Source organism: Amia ocellicauda, chromosome 1 (genome assembly GCF_036373705.1).
Source record: "Amia ocellicauda isolate fAmiCal2 chromosome 1, fAmiCal2.hap1, whole genome shotgun sequence".
Lineage (NCBI taxonomy): Eukaryota > Metazoa > Chordata > Actinopteri > Amiiformes > Amiidae > Amia > Amia ocellicauda.
Window position 1 is genome coordinate 32376598 of NC_089850.1, and position 21328 is coordinate 32397925.

Here is a 21328-nt window from a genome sequence, read left to right on the forward strand (position 1 = left end):
GCTGAATTTATCCTGAAATCATATGAATCTCTAAAATTTAACACAGGTGGAGGCCACATAACTTGGTGTTTGAATTTGAAGGCAATTCCTACACCTGAGCTAATGTAGGATTGCTATCACACGAGGGGTGGACACAAAATAGAAAATAACAATATTTGTATGTTTTCAGCAAAATAAGCGAAACGTCAAAGAAACATCTAATCAATTAACAATACCTGCAGCATATTTTACATATTGCAAACAGTGCTGCTTTACTATACATAACAAATTCCTCTAGATCTAATAATACCTTTCTATTAAGGTTTTATTTCTGACCAGGCATTCAGATGTTCCCCAACACGGCCTCACACAGAAACAAGAAAGAGACCAAGCTTGGACTTCACTTTGCAAATGGTATGAATATGACCTCAGCCCTCTGTACATGATGCAAGGACTTTCAAGCATCAAGGTTTATCTAAACAAGTGAATCTGTCAAGGAGAAGGGTATTTTTTCTTTCAATATTGAATAATTATATTTTGAAAGTGAAGAAATTAAATGATTATTGCAAGGAAACCTCAGTCCATGTAACTTGAAAAAGTTAATCTTGTTTTCACCAAAATAAATAAATAAACAAACAAACTTCTAGTGATTTCACTGGTGGAGGAAGCTTTCATAGCACCATCTCCCTCTAGAGTCAGTAATAAGAATTGAACTTTCTAGACCTGAAATGATAAAACATGTTGCACCCTGAGCTTCAACATATGTGAAATATCGAAAATGTAGGTTAGTTCCTGAAAAATAACATTTTTTCTTTTGAAAACTCCATATAAAAAGCCCCTTTCACTCTATATACGATTTGATATTGATTTTAAATGAGTGTGTGCTTTTATTGCTATTATAATAATAATAATTATTATTATTATTATTTTATTAATATTATGATTGTATTATTATTCTTGTTATTATTAATTATATTTGTATGTATTAATTTTAATATAATACGTTTAAGCAGCTCTACATGTCTTGACCCCAGTGTCTTTAAATGCCTCTTCAAAAAAACAATTTTAGATATTCTTAGTGTAAACAGTCATAATATACTGTGCCAGACTATTCATATCTTTGGTATCATTGCAAGATAAAGAAAACACAAACATCCTGAAGAAAGGATTACTTGACTCACATAAAGAGCATTACTGACTCAGGTGGCATGTGGGCTTTAATTACTATTGTTCTACAGAGCAATGAAGAGCATTTCTGAGACATAATATTGGATGCAGTAGGAATCCACAATGACTTTCAGTCTGAATTAATTTCATGGCGTTTCAATGTAATTTCTCATTAATATGTTTTGTTATTGTGTTGTGTTATTATTGTTTTTCTTCTATTATTTTTTCTATTATTATTTTATTTGTTTTTTAAATAACAATATAATACAACAAAAATAGATGTAAAACAAAATAGATCATCGTGATGATACAACACAGCTATACAGCAAGTGAAAGTGTTTACTATCTCATTTACATTCATGTTATATATTATTAAATTGTTCTAAAAGTTTATTGATGTGAATAGATACATATTAGACAATTTTGTTAGATATGGTTTTGTTTGTTTATGTGTTTTCTTGTTTACCAGTTTTATATGAATTTAGATTTATATACAAATACACAACGATTCTCTGGAAAAGCACATAGCACCCAGGTTCAATTACAAAGTGAATAAATTACAACTCTGTGTAAAACTCCAATAACGTTTTAGTTTAAGAGTATACCAAATGACCTGTCAATGAGCCAGTCAGTTTTCATAGGGACCATCACCCAAAAGTTCAGGTTGGATCATAGAGGTCAGTATCTCTGGAACAATGCAGGTTTGCTATTAGTACTCTGGGTTTGTTAGAATTGTTAATTGTTAGAATCTGTCTATCTGTCTATCTATCTATCTATCTATCTATCTATCTATCTATCTATCTATCTATCTATCTATCTATCTATCTATCTAACTATCTATCTGTCTATAGAAAGCTCTCTACATATATTCTGTATTAGATATGAAAACTCATTGCTCCTTTAATAGTGTTATATTCAAGAGTAGACCCACTCCCCATCATACCTTAATGCTGAGGCAAATCCTGGGCTGTCTTTCTCTTTTTCATATACCAGCATGTTTCATCACTTTGAATCAGAAATTTGAGAGCTGTGGAGGAAACTCCCAAGGGCAGCACCCAAGAAATGGTGTGCAACAAATTGTTATTTGTATTTGACCACCACGATACACAAAATAATGTGTTCAAGTTGAAAGGATTAATCATTTAGCAAGAAATATTTTAGGGCTAGAGAATCAAGGAGGTAAGTGTTTAAGACAAATACCCCAGGCTTAACCTATTTAAGGGGCTTGTAAATTATCAGCAAATCTCATAATTAATCTTTGACCTGAGTGGATATCTAGTCAGGATCCTATCATTGTTTCCACTTGCCAGTGAGAGTGAGCTGCAGACCATCTGAAAACACCCCCGTCTGGTTCCCTCACCCCCAGAGCCACATGAAAGCATGGTGCAGTAGGGCTGAGGTGGACAGGGCTGAATTGTGTGGTGAAGGTCAGGAGATCACCCAGCATCAGTCAGACTGGGGGAGGAAGTGATCCAAAATAAATGTGCAGTACCAAAATGCTTTCATTCGGACTGTGCTGAATATCTCTTAACACCATTCCAATTTCACTAAGTAGTATTTTCATCCTAAAGAAAAGCTTCTTTTAAGATGTTGATGCTTGATGATTTCTGACCCTTGTTGTAAACGAGGATTTGGTAGTGATTTAATTTATTGCATTTATTTTAAAGTTGGTTGAACCCTCTCAAAATCAATAGCCCTACAACTTTGAATACATAGGTACTTTGGGTGAAGGTCAAAGAATAAGTTTAAATAGACAAACTGCTTGACAACTTAAAGACATTCTCTGATGCTTGGTCCTGTCTCTTTTCTTATGGATTACATCACAGGAAGTTGTTCAGAAGAGAATAAATTGAACAAGGCTCACTAATTCAACAGGATATTGATACAAACGGTATTGTAAAAAAAAAAAAAAAATAGAATCTGTATTTTCAGGATTTAACTGTGTGATATAACTAAATCATATATCTAAATACAAGTTGTGTACAGTTACAATAACAATTCATAACTGTAAACATTACAAACACTGTCAATGAATGGCGTGCAATTGGCAATTTCCTGGGCTACAGTTTTACTGTTTTAAGTTTTGAGTGTAGCATTATATATTAAAATAGTAATTAAAAAAAAAGAAAAAAAAAGAAGAAGAAAAAAGGACATGCTGTCTAGGCTAGAATCTCTATAATGCTAATATGCTATTGTTGTTTAAATTAAATATGTATTCACTATTACCTTATGCTTATTAGTTACACGAAGTGGACAGAAGAGACTTCCCCAAGGATTTCCCTCTTTCTGTAAGGCAGTTGCTGGCTCTAGCTGGCTGACAATCTGCTCCTATTTTATCTCTAAATTGCAGCAATTTGTAAACAAACTCGAGCACTGTAATTGCTTGCACGAATACAGCCAGCAGAGGAACAGAATAGCTTCATTCTACAATAGGGTTGTGCCAAGTGTCTAAGCTTGCATTTGCTGTAAGCTTTTCTCCGCGCCGTTGTTCTCCTTTTCCTTTTCGCATGTATGGTACTCAACATCGTTTAGTCTGCCTTGCACGAATGAATACTATTTGCATCCCCATTGATCCATTCGCATAATGGCAGAATAACTATCGTATTGCTCGTATAATGGTAAGCAATCAGACTTCAAAGGATAACAAAAACAAACAGAACTTTTCTTTATAAATTCATTTTACGCATTATCCTCATATTTGGTTGCTGCCCATATTCGTCTATGAAAGCTACACATTTCGGCTCATTTATTTGTTTTCAACATTTAAAAGCCGTTTATTTTCTATTTACTGCACAGACCCGAACAGAACCTGAAGGAAATGGATCTGAGTGAATCAGAACCACCTGAAATAATGTATAAAGGGGCAGATATCTGAAGAGTGCATTGCTTCCCCCCCCCCCCCCCCCCAGTGTTTGAACAGCTTTCCTTAGAGGCAAGTTGTAAAATTGCAGCAAGGGTTCTAATAATTTGTGTTTAAAAAAGAAAAAAAGTCCATGGGGTGTTGAGTGACGTGTAGACTCGCCCTCCAAATAAACTTTGCAGCTCGCAGGCAGCCGGGAGACAGTGGGGAGTTAGACGCGCAGCGGAGAGAGCGGAGGGACTAGAGCCGCACAGAGGCATGTACATTCAGAAGGGATATTAAAGTCAAACCTCAATTCGAGACTGGACAGAGCTGGCACCGAGAAGTTTCGACCTTTAATATGTATATATATATATATATATATGTATATATATACGTGTGTGTGTGTGAGAGAGACTGATGCTGCTGCGATGATGTGAATCTCTAAAACCAAGACTCCCAAGAAGCTGCGCTCAGAAAGCATCTCTTGTAGCTGGACGTTAAAGAAAACTTGTCCCTGACATTAGGGAGGCACTGCAACAAGCTTCCTTGCGTTGTTCAAATTATTCGCAATTCAGGTAGTTTATAATTGAACTTGAATTCCCTTCTTGCTTTTTTCTTTTTTCTTTTCTTTTTTTCATTATGACTGTTGTGGATGGTCAGTGAAACCTGCACAGTTTATATGCACATGTATATCTTAAATGGATAAAACGTTTTCACTCCAAGGATAGTATCTAAATACCTTCTCACACTGGGGTATATATATATATATATATATATATATATATATATATATATATATATATATATATGCGGATTTTCAACCCCTTGACTGCAAGATGTTACTTCCAAAACGGCCCTGGCATTTTTGGGCCCTTTTTGACAATATTTCTATCTCGTCTGTGAAAGTCTTGGGGTTTTGCTCATTTTTGGGATAAAAAAAAAAATCCACAGATACCTTTGCAGAGGACATTGATATAGATACAAGAAGAAACATCTCCGGGTTACTATGCAATTGCGACAGATATCCTTTGTTTTGATCTTCTTGCATTGTATGGAGTACATTGACAGCCAGCACGCCTCCAGAAGCAGGCAAAATAGACGTAAGTATATATAGATCATATGAATGGCTTATTCACCTGCACTAAGTTACTATGGCTTTATGTACCTTTCCAGAGAGATATTAGTCTAAGTAGTTCCCTATGAACTTTTAATAGCAATATACACACCCAATAAGTTTGCCTAACTAAATGCAAAATGTTTTATTAGACAGAATTGTTAATCAATTAATTAATTAACTAGCCTATAAATAGTCTATTTGCAATACTAAGACAAACAATTCATTGTAATGACAAATAATGATTGATCAACTATACCAAGTATGAATGATATAAGGCGTTTGTGCATCTATTACTATATTACACAATACTGTAGTTCCCTGCTATGAAGTGAGTAAAACCTTTCCTCCAAATGGCAAAGCTGAAGTGTATTTAACTGTATGTGATGTTTGTATAACATATAATATGCTTAGAAATTGGTATTTTTCTATATGCAACATCATACATTGATCATTTCAGAAAATAGAACAAAATTAGGTTTTAAAGTCGTTTTAATTAATGTGCTGCATTAAATAGGGTTATTTTAAAGCAATACTGAAAATCTTAGCATTTGCCCATGCAATTGTATCTAGTATAGCATTATCTTTCCATGAGAAATGTAAATATGAAATCTAAATGAAGATACATTATTTAAAATAATAAGTATACACACACACACACACATATATATATATATATATATATATATATATTTGTAGTTAAATTCTTAATACTATAAGCTGTGAACTATACATTTTGCCTTTAATAAAACGTCATAGGGGAGTGCTTAATGCTGCATTCTTTACCTCAGTCGTTCAATTTGCAATTTTATTATTTTCTACTTAAACAGTATTCATTTCCTTAAGCCTCTATATTCGTATTGCATTGCAAAGTAACATATATAAGAGACGTCCTGCTCATATAATAGCAAATTAAACGTACAATGGCTCTTAAGTACAGTCTCTTGAAACTTTATTTAAGTTACCGCGCACCTTTCTGTACTGGTGTTTCCAGTATCTTTGTTTATTGCGACATCTGCTGGCTCAGGACATCAACATCGATACATTGTATAATACCTGCCAGTGTCTGAGAGCTTCATTCCAAACCTGAAGTTTAATAATTGTATTTGCAGAAAATATTTTGATAAAATATATAGTTTAAAAATAAGTATATTCCTATATGGAAAGCAATTATCAGGATCACAACAGGCACCAGAGACTGTAATGCCAGTAATATATCTGCAGGTGATTTGTTTCCCTTAAATTGAATGTGTGTAAAGTTAATACATAGAGAACAAATATCAAATTGATAAATAAATAAATAAATAAAGATGGCGAAATCTTTGGGAATTTTGGGGGAATGTATGTAATCTTACAGTTCAAAATGTGTGTTGCTTTTCAGTGTATATATTGAAAAGTATATGTGAATGTACAAATCATTACAGGATGACAGAAACATTAAACTGCTGCACACATCTACTCATTGTAAGGAAATCTCTAATTAGGAAACAATTTTCAAGAGCAACACATGCTCTTGGAAAGGGGCTGAAGCACACACAAGAAAGATGTTGCACGGAAATGAGTTAGGCCACTATTTCTAACTGGAATCATGTTGCTGCACTCATTATGAAGCTAGCATATATTTATTGGAGGAGATAAAATAATCTTTATGTTACAACCAAAAGTAATGTTGGTTTCGCTACTTCCTTTTATTTTGACAAGTTCCAGATTGCACATCATAGGATTCAAAGCTTCCTCCAATTTTATGTAAAAAACTTAAAACAATCTTGAAGCAAAGATAAACCAATAGCATCATAACACTTCATAGCACTTCACATCTATATATATATATATATATATATATTTTTTTTTTTTTTTTTTTTTTTCTAATTTCTTGACATCCAAATTGACTGTTTTCCTTAATTTGCATATGAACTTGTAAGGATTTATGAGCAAGGAAAAGTTACAGAAATACAGAAATACTAAATCATGTCTAGGCTGTTTATGTACTGTTAACCACTAGCGTGGTTTTGTGGTGCATGGAAAACAGAATAAAGCAAAATACTTAACAATAATACATTTGGAATTTGAAAAGGGTCAGAAATGTGTTTTTGTGTTTTATTGTAGCATGTGTTTACTGCATTACAAACTAAGTTAAGATCAATACATTTCATGATTTTCTTACCTTTAAAACATGACATCTTACATTATGTTACAGAATTAGGGTACATTTTCTTATATGCATTGTGGTCCTCCAAGAAAAGAGGCAAAAACACTCAAATATGTACTTTCATAATGATTCCTGCTTTCCATGACTTTTTTCTTCCAAAACAAAAGCATTTTAGGGGAGTAAAGGGCAATTCAACATTTTCTTAAGAAACAGCAGTTGTATAGTATCAAATTTTAGTGTTCCTTGTTTGTACAGTCTTTTGAAATGTTTATTACTTGCAAAGACATTGCAAATGATAAAGTGATTAATAGTATCAGTACCCCCAGTCTTATATGAACATCAGAAGTGAACTCAAGGGCTCCAGTTACAAAAGCAGTCATGTATCAGAGCTAAAGATTAAGAGGTTTTGTATCCAAAAATGTAAGGTTTCGAAGCAGTGTGCCAGAAAATAAAATAACACAGTAGTTACATTGGTCAGTCACCTTCAGGATTAATTAGCTTTTGGGTTAATGTTAAAACGTACATACCCTAATTACATTCCACCCCTTCTCCTAAACTCATATGAACTTTTTATGGTGGGATCAAAATGATGCCGTTTGTTGAGATTTTCTTTAAGTGATTGTGCACATTGAAGACCTTTTGCATGTTTTCAGTTTAATGTTTGTTTTGAATATGCTTATTTTTTAAATTACAAATCTAGGGTACTCTTGCTCTTATGATGCAATACTCAAGTGCCTCTGTCCAATCGCAGTAAGGATTTCTCAAAACCCAGGATTCTGTGAATTGAAATGTTTGACAGGAGCACATGAAGGCAACTGAACCGCAGTTGTAAAATTTTTCGAAGATATGTCAAACAGATTCAGAGTGATATACTGCAAACTATGGCAACCAGTACAGATTGTTTTAAAAAGCTCATAAATGATATGGTATACCAGAAGTAGAAGTATATCAAAGTTTGTGGTGAAAATCAAACAATTTTAAAAACATATAAACTCACAGGGCTATATGTGGAGCAAACACATTTTAAAATAAAGCAGCAATTAAATATGCTTATAGCTATATTTATGTGTTGGCTGGTGACAGTGAGTGCTACATTGGTGTGGGAGTGGCTGTCTGCGGGGGTTGTTTCCTGAGTGTACGACACTGGCCTCTACTGGGTACAAGCAGGAAGCGATTTTGCTAAATAATATTTATCTAGGTTTAGTTATGATTCTTACATTCAGTTATTGAAGATGTGATGTTTTGGTGAATGTAAGTCAAAGATGTTCACAGTATGAAGAACTTATAATGAAAAACTATTTTATTTAAAAAAACATACAACTTTCTGAGGGGAAAGTTTTTAAAAATACATCTTGCAGCAGTGTTGGAATGATAAATGTAAGTGAGTGCCATAAAAAACAAGACAAAAGCAAAACATTTCACAATTCAAATAAAGTGTCAGTTCCCTGAACCCTTTAAAATGTCCATTTGTATCGTAGATCTTCCAACCTGAGCAATGCTATGCATTCACAACCTTGTGTTACCATCTAAAGAGTTCCTATCTCTTCAGTCTAATGAGAAATAAAATAAATGAAATGGGCCAAATTATGTACACTAGTGCCTAGGAGAACTGCAGTCCTGAAACAACAAGTTATATCAGTGAAAAAAACTTTCAAAATAAAAAATCTATTTTAAAATCATAAAACAAATACATATTATGCCTTGGAATACCATTAATTATTAAAGGTACTGAAGATGTGTTGTAAAAAATGAAGATTTGTACTAACATACTAACAGCACAAACTAACTCTTGGCCAGATGTAAAAGCTTTTTCTGTATCTGCTATAAATCTGAAGCGTCATTGCAGTGCTGTCATTAGATTAGAATTCTTGCCTGGTTATATCTAAGAATATTTTGGCCATAAAACTGACTGTGAAAGTAGTCAGAAACTTTCAAGCACAGTACCCTTGCAATAAAAAACTATGCTTTACCACTTCATAAGTCTCCAGTACCTCTGGCATAGAGTTTTATTCTAGTAATTTGTTCATGAAGACAATAGAAGCATTCAAATGAATCCATTACATTAATATGTACTGCTTTGAAATAAGTAGCTTTATTCTGGCAAGATTTACATTTATAATAAAACATGAAGAACAAAAGAAATGCAGCACTCACCAAATAATTGTGTTATGCACTCACAGAGTTGAAAATTACACCCAGACCTGCAGACAGGCATGATCTCTAAACTGTATTTCCAAACTCATTTGCTCTAATTACAGAGCAGGATGGTTAGCTAATTTAAAAGTCAAGATAGCCTCCTGTCTGCTATCCTTTGCTTCTCAGGCCTCTTGAGACAGTTGTGGTGTGATGTGGACATAATACAGGAAAAGGCTAATGTACGAAATACAATAATTTCACATGACATGAGAGTGGAACTTGAACACAGCAATTTTGGGAAAAAATACATTACTAACCCTCTGTTCCAGGTACAGGACATCAGAGACTGTGTAACATTTGTTTGAAAATGCATTATATTGTATGCTGTCAATGCAAAACACAAAGCACAACATTTCTCAGATAGGAGGAAATCATATCACCAATAATAATTGCTTCATCTGAGGTCTTTACACCCTGATCCTGTAGAGCCATCATGCCAAAACATTTAAAGATAGAATTTCTCATCACAGAACAGAACTCAAAGGAATAGATTCACTTAAGTCATAATGATTCAGATGAGTTGAAAATGCAGGCCAAGTTTTAGTAGTGTGAAGATGATAATCTGAAATCTGAAAAATAAAAATATATATTTCTAAAAAATATGCTGTATTCACATAACTCAAAAGTAAATCTGTGTATTAATATCCTAGCATATCTCTCACTGTTGATAGTTGAGGAACTTTACCATGTTGATAAATACAGGGGTATTTGGTGTTGCTTTTTCTTGGGGATTGGTAATTGATGTTGTTGGTGTTGTAAAACTACAACTGACCTTTGTCACTTTCTAAGAGTCTGGTAGTCTGGGAGAATTATGTTAGGGTAAATATAAAATACTAAACATAATAATGAACATAAATAAAAAAGTGAATTGTTTTTGTATTTCAGAGAATCCTGGAGTTACCCATGGATGCCAAGGGGGATGTGCAACCTGTTCTGATTACAATGGATGTTTGTCTTGTAAACCCCGGCTGTTTTTCTTCTTGGAGAGAAATGGGATGAGGCAGACTGGAGTGTGCCTACCCTCCTGCCCAGCTGGTTACTATGGCACCAGATCTCCAGAAATTAACAAATGCACAAGTAAGTTATTCTGAATGTCATTTAAGTGGATACATCATCATTGGATGCATATCAAGACTTAAAAAACAATACAAACAAACTGGAGAATTAAACTGAAGCACAGACTCCAAACTAAAGCAAATAAAATGTTGGCAGGGAGATCAGTATCTCTGCATGATATAAATACTGTGACAGTGTGTGGGGTTGGACAGTGTCTGGGTCTATGTCAATCAGGTGCTTCCCCTGTAGGGAGTTGTCCCCTGAGGTTTATGGGGGATGTAGTGCCATTTAAGCAGGTGTTTTCCTGCCCTGCGCAGCACTGTGTGACTTTACATACTTTTTTTTTTAACCACTTTGGTGATTAGGGCACATTTTGCATTGCTTTTCAATTTGGGAGACAAAGCTAAGTAAACATGTCGCACAGGTGTTTACTTGGATGAACAAGCAATTTTAAGTAAAATAATATTACTGTATTATTATTAAAAGCCTGTTGAGTATAATACAAATTCTGCTTTCTTGCCTTAAAATCACACCTTAAAAAACACCTTACCTTTAGTGTGAGGATCCCTTGATTTCCTTGTAAATACTTATTTGTGTTTGGTTGTACAATTAATTACATTTTACAATATTTTCTTAAAACGATTTCTGGTTTTATAATGATCAGTTGACTATGGCAGTAAGTTACACAGTGACCAGGAACTCAGGTTCTGTGTGAATCCTGTATCGTGTGAAATGAAAAATGTGCTTTACTTTACAATAAACATCAGCGTGTGGCTGAGATTTTTCTTCAGACACTGTTGTTGTTTCTGTATGTGGATGTCAGGGTTCAGTCAAAAATTCCCTTAAAATTATCTTGATTAATATTATAGATGTTGTTTGATGTGGAAATAAATGATTTGAAAATAAAATGGATAAAAATACTCTAAGACTGAGCTAATGAAAAGGCAACGAGTCTAATCCACAAAACTATATACATCTTACACAAATTGCATGCCTAACTTCTTTCATAAGTGGTTTTTGATTACGCTGTAGCTGGAGGAGCATAATTGGTGGGGCTGTAGGCAATAGAAATAGAAATACCATTTGTATATGGTAAGGCTAATCATGAAAGTCTGTCAACATTATAAAACTTTTGTAAGCATGGTCTCAATAGACTATAATCAAATATAATCATTACAATCACTTACCTGTATAAACAATAGTTTCCACTTTCCACTTCCCAAAATGCGTGACCTCATGTGTATTGATGTTGGTCACTTTTCAGGTCCCTGAAAGGGAAATATGATTTTGAAAGAGTTAATAAACATGTGCATGTCTGTATTTGTGTGGATATGGAAGTATGCAAATGTATCAACTTGAATTTCTCCTCTGTCTTCCAGAGTGCAAATCAGACTGTGATGCCTGCTTCAACAAGAACTTCTGTACCAAATGTAGAGCTGGCTTTTATATACATAGGGGAAGGTGTCTAGAGAGTTGTCCAGATGGGCTGGGGCCCAATGACCAACTAATGGAGTGCACCACTATTGGTAAGTGTTTTGAACCGCAAATAAGACTTAGCTCACTGGAGGTGAGGTGATGTATGGACTGTAATACTGCAACAAATACAACAGACAGAGCTTGCTGGGATGACATGATTCTCCCTCACTAATAATAATACGCCATGAAAACAGTGCCATTCATGTCCATGCTCAAACTTTTAAAAAGTGTATAAGCCTACAGCAGTCACAGTTAGAGACAGTACCACCCACTTTGTTTTTTTATTTTCATAAGTTCTCCAATTGTATTACTAAAGGAGAGGGGGGCTCTGAATCATACCAATTATATGCTGCAGACAAAGAACAGGAGATATGTTTTAGTGAAGTGCGAAGGTCCACCCTGTAAACTTTGAAGTCCTCCACATGACACATAGCATATCTAAAAGTCACGCAAAACAGAGCTTCACAAAGTTACCCAAGAACAAGTAAACACAGTTCTGTCTTTGCTGGATTTGTCAACTTTATAATGAAGATTCAAAGAGCCTGTCCTGACTATATTAAAGTTTGCGGTTAGTATTCCTATTTATCTCCCTAAAAGCATTTTGGGGAGACAGAATTTAGGTTTACCATCTGACCAAGCACATTGTCTGCTTAGGTCATGTTGGCACACTGGGTTTAGAGAGAGAACAGTTTGCTGTGCTGTTAAGACCACTTCCTTCAGATTGTTTAAGAGGTTTGCTGTCTGGATATTTAATACTGTTAATCTAATTTAAAGTAGATATTTGAGGTGACTTTTTTTCCATTAGCTAATCTGTTATGGCTCTATCTTGACTCTACCTGAAAAGATATTATTTGATAATATTTATCTTATCTGTATGTTATTCCCTGTCTTCCAGAGTGCAAAGCTGATTGTGAGATCTGCTCCAACAAAAATGTATGTACCAGATGTAAAGCTGGTCTTTATTTACATCGAGGAAGGTGTCACCAAGATTGTCCAGATGAGTTTGAACCAAACGATCAGTTAATGGAGTGTACCACTCAAGGTAAATATGCAACTGTATTGTAAGGCTAACGTGGCACATATATATATATATATATATATATATATATATATATATAACAGGATAGATCAAAATTTACCCATGTTTTCCTCCTGGACAAATTACCGTGCAGTACATTTCCTACGGCCATGCTTGACAACCAATAAATGTCTCCATTTTCCATTTCTTATCATCATAATACAGGATGTAAAAAATGAGTCTTAATCTAGAAGTTGAGGAATAGTTAATAACAATGATCCATTACCTAGACAGGTGTCATGAGTTCTGAGAACCTCATATACATTTGTTCTGTGTGTTAAATCTATAAGAAGAAATAAATACATTTCTCTGTGAGCCACTGCCTACAATTAGCCTTCAGAACAATTTGCTAAATGTCAAACAGAAAGCAATTTCAGACAGGACACTCCCATAAATGCTTAAGAGACCAAGTAGAAGTTTTACAATAAATATGGCTTCAACAGCTGCTTAAAGAACAAAGCTGTAAATTTTGTTTTTCATAGTTAACATCCTGACAACTTTTAACACACAGTTAAAGGTTACAGACTCTCAATCTGTTTTTAAGATGTCTCACACTGTTGCTGGTATGGAATGGGTGGGGGGTTGCTGTAGTATGGCCTTTGACCTATTGATACATTTTTAAATACAAGTGTAGAAGGGGACAATGCCCCCTTACACACAATACAGTGCCTGACAGGAGACATCAAAGAGAATAGTTTACTGTGTAAAAATAAAAGATGTCAGGATGTTAATGGGAAAAAAATACAAATATGCTACTTAAACAGCTGTAGTGACACATGGAAAACTATTTCACAAAACCACTTAAAAGCCTAGTGAATATTTTCACACAACAGCTTACAGGTGTTTCGACCTCTTGCGTCATTATTCTGTTTTGGTTGTTGTGATCTCGTGTTTTATCGCAGACATGAGCAATAGCTGCAGTAGCTGTATATGTATAGTAGATGGACTCAAAGATTATAATAAGTACTTGTGCTGAACTGAAATAGTTTCTTGCAAGCTTTAAAATGTCTGTTTATTGTAATATATTTGTAACCAGTTTTGACCAAAATGTTAAATAGTTTTAGAATGGTGGAAAATACAATCAATGTAACATCAAACATTGTTTTTATTAAACAATATTGCCTTTGTTATCTATTAAAAAACTGTTGGAGAGGATTTTTTGGTAACACTTTACAATAATGGGCATTAATTCCTCATGAATTCAGAATTCAGTGTGTGAAGACATGATATACACTCACCTAAAGGATTATTAGGAACACCTGTTCAATTTCTCATTAATGCAATTATCTAACCAACCAATCACATGGCAGTTGCTTCAATGCATTTAGGGGTGTGGTCCTGGTCAAGACAATCTCCTGAACTCCAAACTGATTGTCTGAATGGGAAAGAAAGGTGATTTAAGCAATTTTGAGCGTGGCATGGTTGTTGGTGCCAGACGGGCCGCTCTGAGTATTTCACAATCTGCTCAGTTACTGGGATTTTCACGCACAACCATTTCTAGGGTTTACAAAGAATGGTGTGAAAAGGGAAAAACATCCAGTATGCGGCAGTCCTGTGGGCGAAAATGCCTTGTTGATGCTAGAGGTCAGAGGAGAATGGGCCGACTGATTCAAGCTGATAGAAGAGCAACTTTGACTGAAATAACCACTCGTTACAACCGAGGTATGCAGCAAAGCATTTGTGAAGCCACAACACGTACAACCTTGAGGCGGATGGGCTACAACAGCAGAAGACCCAACAGGGTACCACTCATCTCCACTACAAATAGGAAAAAGAGGCTACAATTTGCACAAGCTCACCAAAATTGGACAGTTGAAGACTGGAAAAATGTTGCCTGGTCTGATGAGTCTCGATTTCTGTTGAGACATTCAGATGGTAGAGTCAGAATTTGGCGTAAACAGAATGAGAACATGGATCCATCATGCCTTGTTACCACTGTGCAGGCTGGTGGTGGTGGTGTAATGGTGTGGGAGATGTTTTCTTGGCACACTTTAGGCCCCTTAGTGCCAATTGGGCATCGTTTAAATGCCACGGCCTACCTGAGCATTGTTTCTGACCATGTCCATCCCTTTATGACCACCATGTACCCATCCTCTGATGGCTACTTCCAGCAGGATAATGCACCATGTCACAAAGGTCGAATCATTTCAAATTGGTTTCTTGAACATGACAATGAGTTCACTGTACTAAACTGGCCCCCACAGTCACCAGATCTCAACCCAATAGAGCATCTTTGGGATGTGGTGGAACAGGAGCTTCGTGCCCTGGATGTGCATCCCACAAATCTCCATCAACTGCAAGATGCTATCCTATCAATATGGGCCAACATTTCTAAAGAATGCTTTCAGCACCTTGTTGAATCAATGCCACGTAGAATTAAGGCAGTTCTGAAGGCGAAAGGGGGTCAAACACAGTATTAGTATGGTGTTCCTAATAATCCTTTAGGTGAGTGTATATATATATGATCTACTTCATTTATTAAAAATGAATTCCATAAGAATAAGAGCCATTAAATCATTACAAATTCACTTGCTTGAATTACAAATGAATTTCATCTGAGTTCACAAAAATTACATCATGTATTCATATGTTTTTCCTGTGTTGTACTATCAGAATTCATGAGGAATTAATGCCCATTATTGTAAAGTGTTACCGATTTTTTTCTGTTAGTTTTATTTTAAATTATGCAAGTAAGTTACAGCTTGAATGTCTATTTGGTACTAAATGTAAGCTCATGAACCCTTTCCTTGGCCTCCCCTCAGTGCACTGTGAAATGAGCGAGTGGAGCGCTTGGAGTACATGTTCTCGGAAAGGAAAGACTTGTGGCTTCAAAAGAGGAGAAGAAAGCAGAAGTCGAGTGATAGTCCAACACCCGTCCCCTCATGGAGACCCCTGCCCTGCTCTTTCTGAAAAAAGAAAGTGTGTTGTGAAAAGAAAAAAATGTCGAGAAGGTAAATTAAGATTTATTTCTCTTTTAATAAGGTTATTGTGAGTTATGACATGGAAAATTCTCACTTGTCAAGATAACACTACTACTGTCTCCTCATATCATTCTGAAAATATTTTTTTAATAACGTATTGCTGCATATCCTTAAGCCTGAATCATATCTTCCAACAAGCTCTACAGCACACACAGTGATTGTATCTGGGTTTTAGCTAACACAATACGAGGATATCGAGATCTTGGGTGTAATGAAAAAACAAATCCTACCAGGTAATCCTGGGAAAGTAAGCAAGCCCTGGAGGTCTCTTACACAGACCCACAACAGGAACAATATCTAATATGGCAGATTTGTTTAGTTCTACTACTCTCTACGTTCTGCTATAGTGAGAATTATTCTTAGATTCTAATCTAAAAGAAACCCACCATGCTAGATACATGTGCATAATGTAATCCTTGTGTTCCTTATTGTTTTTATCTTATTTAATTTTATTTTCAGATAATGTATATATATATATATATATATATATATATATATATATATATATATATATATATACAGGTGTTTTTTGTAGAAAATCAACTCCACGAAAAAATACTTAAGACCACATAATCCATTCTTTTGAAAATGAAAATGTACACCATGTAATTATTGTAAATAATATGTTGTGTTATTTACTATAGACATTTATTTCTAAAAGTAAAATATTTGTCTTTTTAACTGTGATTTATCAAGTTCTAATGGGAGGTCTCTAGAAGGCAGCCAAAAGTCCCAAGTAATTTATAACAGATAAAATGCACATTGTTCAGTGAGAGACAATGTAACTCAATCCCAAAGCACCACCACCATAAATGTATTATTTCTTTAAACAGCTCAGAAAAAAGCATACATGAAGTTAAAACAGCTACCAGCACAATGCTGCCAACATATTTCCCAAGGGTGCAAAAGAAAGTCAATAAATTGTGCAGCTGCTGTGTACCCTGTTTAGATTTGTTTTATATAGTCATAGGCAGGGTATTGTGAAGAAATACCACAGGATGTTTTATGTCTGCAATTTTGACTCCCTGAAACGAGGTTCTAGCCTTACACTTTCCCCTCACGTAAGCAAAAGAAAAACATTCAGTTCCCAGGAGGTCCCCTGCACTTCGCACAGGAGTCAGGGAGCTGGAAGGCTTAGGCTGGAGTCTTGCTGGTGGTGGTGTGGAGGGCCGCAGCTGCGAGTGCGTGTTAAAGACACCAGAGTTGGTTAATGACCTTTCTTATGTGATTATCCAGCAGGCTCGTCTGCTTTAAAAATGAACTGTAAACTAATTACTATATCCTCTGGACCAGGGGTGTTTATGTTCTGCATACGCCACGAGGTCAGGAAACCAACCTCAACAAACAATCCTTGCAATAATTTAAAACTGCTTTCTGATATGGATCCCCCCCCTCCGTTTATTTGTTGTTTCTTTTGCCAAGAGGTTCTCTATTTTTGTTGTTATTAGAGGGAAGTTTATACTTTGAAATGTTTAATACTCTCTGTGGTTTCCAAGTGTTCCATTTTTTTGTTTTCTTTGTATCACAGTCCGCACACAGGCTGTCCCTGACTCATGTTTTCAGAATTGCTGTATCTAGAAGGGTTTAATATTTTTTCACTGGCCGCTTGAATATATACTGCTTTTGCCTAATGTGGTGAACTACATCCAACCACAGGCTAAATTAATACATTACTGGAGTGCTCACTAAGATGCAGTGATACCACACATCCTGTACAAAAGGACTGAATGGCAGAGAGCAAGAAAGCCATAAATATTTACACTTGTGTTCCTTCCAGCTGCTTTCTTTGCATGTTTACACTAAATTTCCTAATTTGTCCTCCAAAGTGTCGTTTTCCTATCTGTCTCGGAAGGCTTTAGTTCTCAAAAGAAAGCAGGCTTTTAATGGCTTCAAAGGTTACGGCATTCCTCAGACATGACAGGCCGAAGCCTTTAATCTTTGTGTGGCTCCCGAAAAACACAGAGATGACACGACGTCTGCTGTGAGAATGTTGCCCCTTGTCATTAGCCTAATTGTGCTCCTCATCTCAATTACAAAACCAAGGAAATTGCTTGTGATGAGGCTTCGCACAAGCCTCTGATTTTCCCTTTTGGTTTACACACCTTTTTCCCATTTCAGCAAACTGTATTTGTCACTGACTGTCAAGGGAAACCCACACTGTTATATACTACCCATAATTGGCAATATCCCAGCTTCGTCTTTCTCTTACTCATGCTTAATTAATATTAATTAATGCCAGATGATTGTTTATCACCTAAAGATACAAGTATTGTCAAATTGAAAGTGGTTGAATTTTAATACAACTTGCATGTTTTTTTGCATAGACACTCATTATCCACCTTTATCAATCCACATGTGTATATTAGCACTTGGAGTACAAGTGTGTGTGTGTGCGTGTGTGCAGTTGTTGGATTCTGTTTATATATAATGTATATATATATATATATATATATATATATATATATATATATATATATGGTTCTACACACCAAGTTTGAACTTTACGTAACTTTCTGTTTAAATTTAGTATACATTGTTAATATTTACCTTTTAACAAATAAACAATTTTAAGTAGTTTACCTATGCTTGTATTCAGGAGGGATGATGGTTTTATTCCATATTTTCATAATATTTGTTGAAATCCTAGCCTTGAAGATTTTGTAAAATCAGCTTTCTCGAATATATACTAAACATTAATTTACATAAAAATTCTAAAATCCACCTATACCTTTAAATATTTTCATGCACATCATGTTCAGCATCTCTTTTTTCAATTTCAATTTCTTCATAATTGGCTTCCTTGTACCAAAGAAAAAAATGAAGATATTACAAGAAAACATTAAAAAGTCACTTTTAAAGACCATTTAAATGCTGATTTCTCATGCAATATAATCCCTGAGAAATGTTTGTGTTGTCTAACTTCATGCTGTCAATGAACTCATAGTGCTTTTAATAACTCTTCGTTCACGCTGCATTAAACTGTTAGTGTAACTGGCCTCAGCTCTATTTCTTATGGTTTTGTGGGAAGGGAGTTTTAAATAAACAAGAAAAGTCACTTTATGAGTATACCCGAGCAGTTACCCGAGTACTTCCAGTTGTATCTTTTCACCAGTAACTTTACTTCTTGTTATTTCTAGAAAGCAGACTAAACATAGAGCTGTGATACACCACAGTATCACATGATTTGGATTTCTGGAATGTTTTAGACTGTCAGCTGATGTGAGTGGCCCTAGGTCAAAACTGTTGCCCCATTGAGATTTATGGGGGTGACTGACTCAGCTGATAGGGAAAAATAAGAGAAAGCTGTCCCAAGAGTCTGATTAAAAAGGATTGGAAAGTAACTGTATGTTCCATAGAAAGGCAGGATAATTTCTGGACCATGAAATTGTACTGAAATTCACATAAAACAACAACAACAACAACAACAACAACAACAACAACCACAACAGCAGCAGCAGCAGCAGTTAAATACAAGAAGTCTGGAGAAATATTCATGACAGTATAGTCAAAGTCATGGTGCCCAAACCTTAACAATCATAAACATTTGTGGATCATAAACAACTGAAAGTGTGGATCACTGACAAGTTCTTAAATTATCAGTTGAGCTTATTTTTCTATCCCTCGTTCTTGATAATATTAACAAAGGAGGTGAATTTGATTGGTTGTGTGTTATATTAAACAACACATCTGATATTGAGTTTAAAAATTGCAGAACAGCAGTGTGAATGTTCACATTTCATGATGATGTACTTAGTTAAAGGGCACCCCTTAGTGGAAAAAAGCAGGTACTGTTACTTGTAAAATATGATACATTTGGAAAAAAACCATCACATTAGTTTTACTTTTTTTTGTTTTACTTTTCTCCACCTAGCCTTGAAGAAGCACCACAGTAAGTGTGTGTGTGTATATGCAGAAAGCTGTAATAAACCCAAACAGCAAAAATACCTAATTAAGATAAAAGCATTATAATGTCTTAACAGCTTCCTCACAGCTGTGAGATTTTATCATATCACTCAGAGAAAAATGTAAATGTTTCACTGGACATGTTCCACTTTCTGTGCTAGCCAGTCTGTGGATGCCATTGCCTGGGGCCTCACTCAAGGTTTTAAACCCAAAAATAGACTGCAATTCCTGTGAAAGTTTGTTGGACAAGACATACATACATACTATTACTAAAGTCTCTCTTCAGTATGAGACTATATAGAAATGTTATATTACGAAACCTTTTTTTAGTCTGAAATTAAGGGAAAAAGGTGTTATTTCTTGACACACAATACGTACAAAGCAAAATGTAATAAACTTGATGTAAAAGATATATAATATAATGTATTTTGTTTCCTGAATAGGGAGTAAAGGGCAAGGTCAGAGGAAGCGGCGCCCAAATAGGAGGGAGAACCAGGACAGCAGGCAAGAGGAGAGAGACAGAGAGATCAGTGACAGGGAGGACTCAGAGAACAAAAACAAGACTGAACACAGGAGACGAAAAGCACAGAACAAGGAACAGATCTCTACAGCTGGGAGCCCAGCACACTAACAGCCTCACTGGATTGTTAAAGACTAAAGATGCTGCTACCTGTATAATTTAAATATAGACTGTATATGCACAAGAAAACAAAAAGAAAAAAGAAAAAAAAGAAGCCTGCAACTTGATTGTGGACATCAGCCCAAGCTGTCTTGCTTCCTTCCCCGATTTGGATGGCAAATTCAATAGTGACACAGAAGGACACTAACAAGACCTGACCAGTCCATAAGCAGTGAAGTTCAGTTGTGGAATATAAACTGTTTGTCTGTTTGTTTGTTTTTAGGTTGATGTTGTTCTTGTCAAATTGTTATTTAATGGGGCCAGGTCCAGCATTACATCAAGGTTTGAATGTAGGTATCGTGACATTATTTAGAGTCATTGTTTAGATGTCTAATAATTCCTGAGTAAATTAAAATAAAATGTGCTTACACACAAATGGATTCTGTGACTGCATGTTGACCTGTAAATGTATGTATGGGGTGGGGGTGGGGGGGGGGGGGTTGAAAAACAAAACAGTCCAGAACTTTTAGTGGTGTATTTTTTTATCTTAATGAATACAATAAGGATATGCCATGCTTTTTCCTGAGCCATTATTTCCATTGCCACAGAAAAAAAATGGTTTACCTGTTAGTATGAATAGGTTATGTGCCTTTGAGTTAAGTCATGTGACATGAACAGCCACTAAACAAATCAAAGCACCTGTATGTCAAATAAACTATATTGGATTTATATGTTCTTTGTTTGTATGTCTTACTTGTCTATTTTAAA

At 35.2% G+C, this 21328-nt stretch overlaps 1 protein-coding gene across 1 annotated transcript; it reads left to right on the plus strand.

Moving 5' to 3' along the window:
- Window positions 1–4761: 4761 nt before the first annotated feature.
- rspo3 (R-spondin 3) lies at window positions 4762–21037 on the plus strand. The gene is made up of 6 exons (XM_066702122.1): window positions 4762–5088; window positions 10333–10524; window positions 11883–12029; window positions 12875–13021; window positions 15820–16008; window positions 20385–21037. The coding sequence occupies exons 1-6, from the start codon at window positions 4995–4997 to the stop codon at window positions 20570–20572; spliced, it is 957 nt and encodes a 318-aa protein (XP_066558219.1). The 5' UTR covers window positions 4762–4994; the 3' UTR covers window positions 20573–21037.
- Window positions 21038–21328: the final 291 nt, after the last annotated feature.

Bases quoted from the DNA above. Each gene is read 5' to 3' on its own strand.
- rspo3 (XM_066702122.1), top strand. From the start codon at position 4,995: ATGCAATTGCGACAGATATCCTTTGTTTTGATCTTCTTGCATTGTATG. The intron at 5,089-10,332 runs GTAAGTATATAT...TTTGTATTTCAG, and splicing joins CAGAAGCAGGCAAAATAGAC to AGAATCCTGGAGTTACCCAT. The intron at 12,030-12,874 runs GTAAGTGTTTTG...CCTGTCTTCCAG, and splicing joins AATGGAGTGCACCACTATTG to AGTGCAAAGCTGATTGTGAG.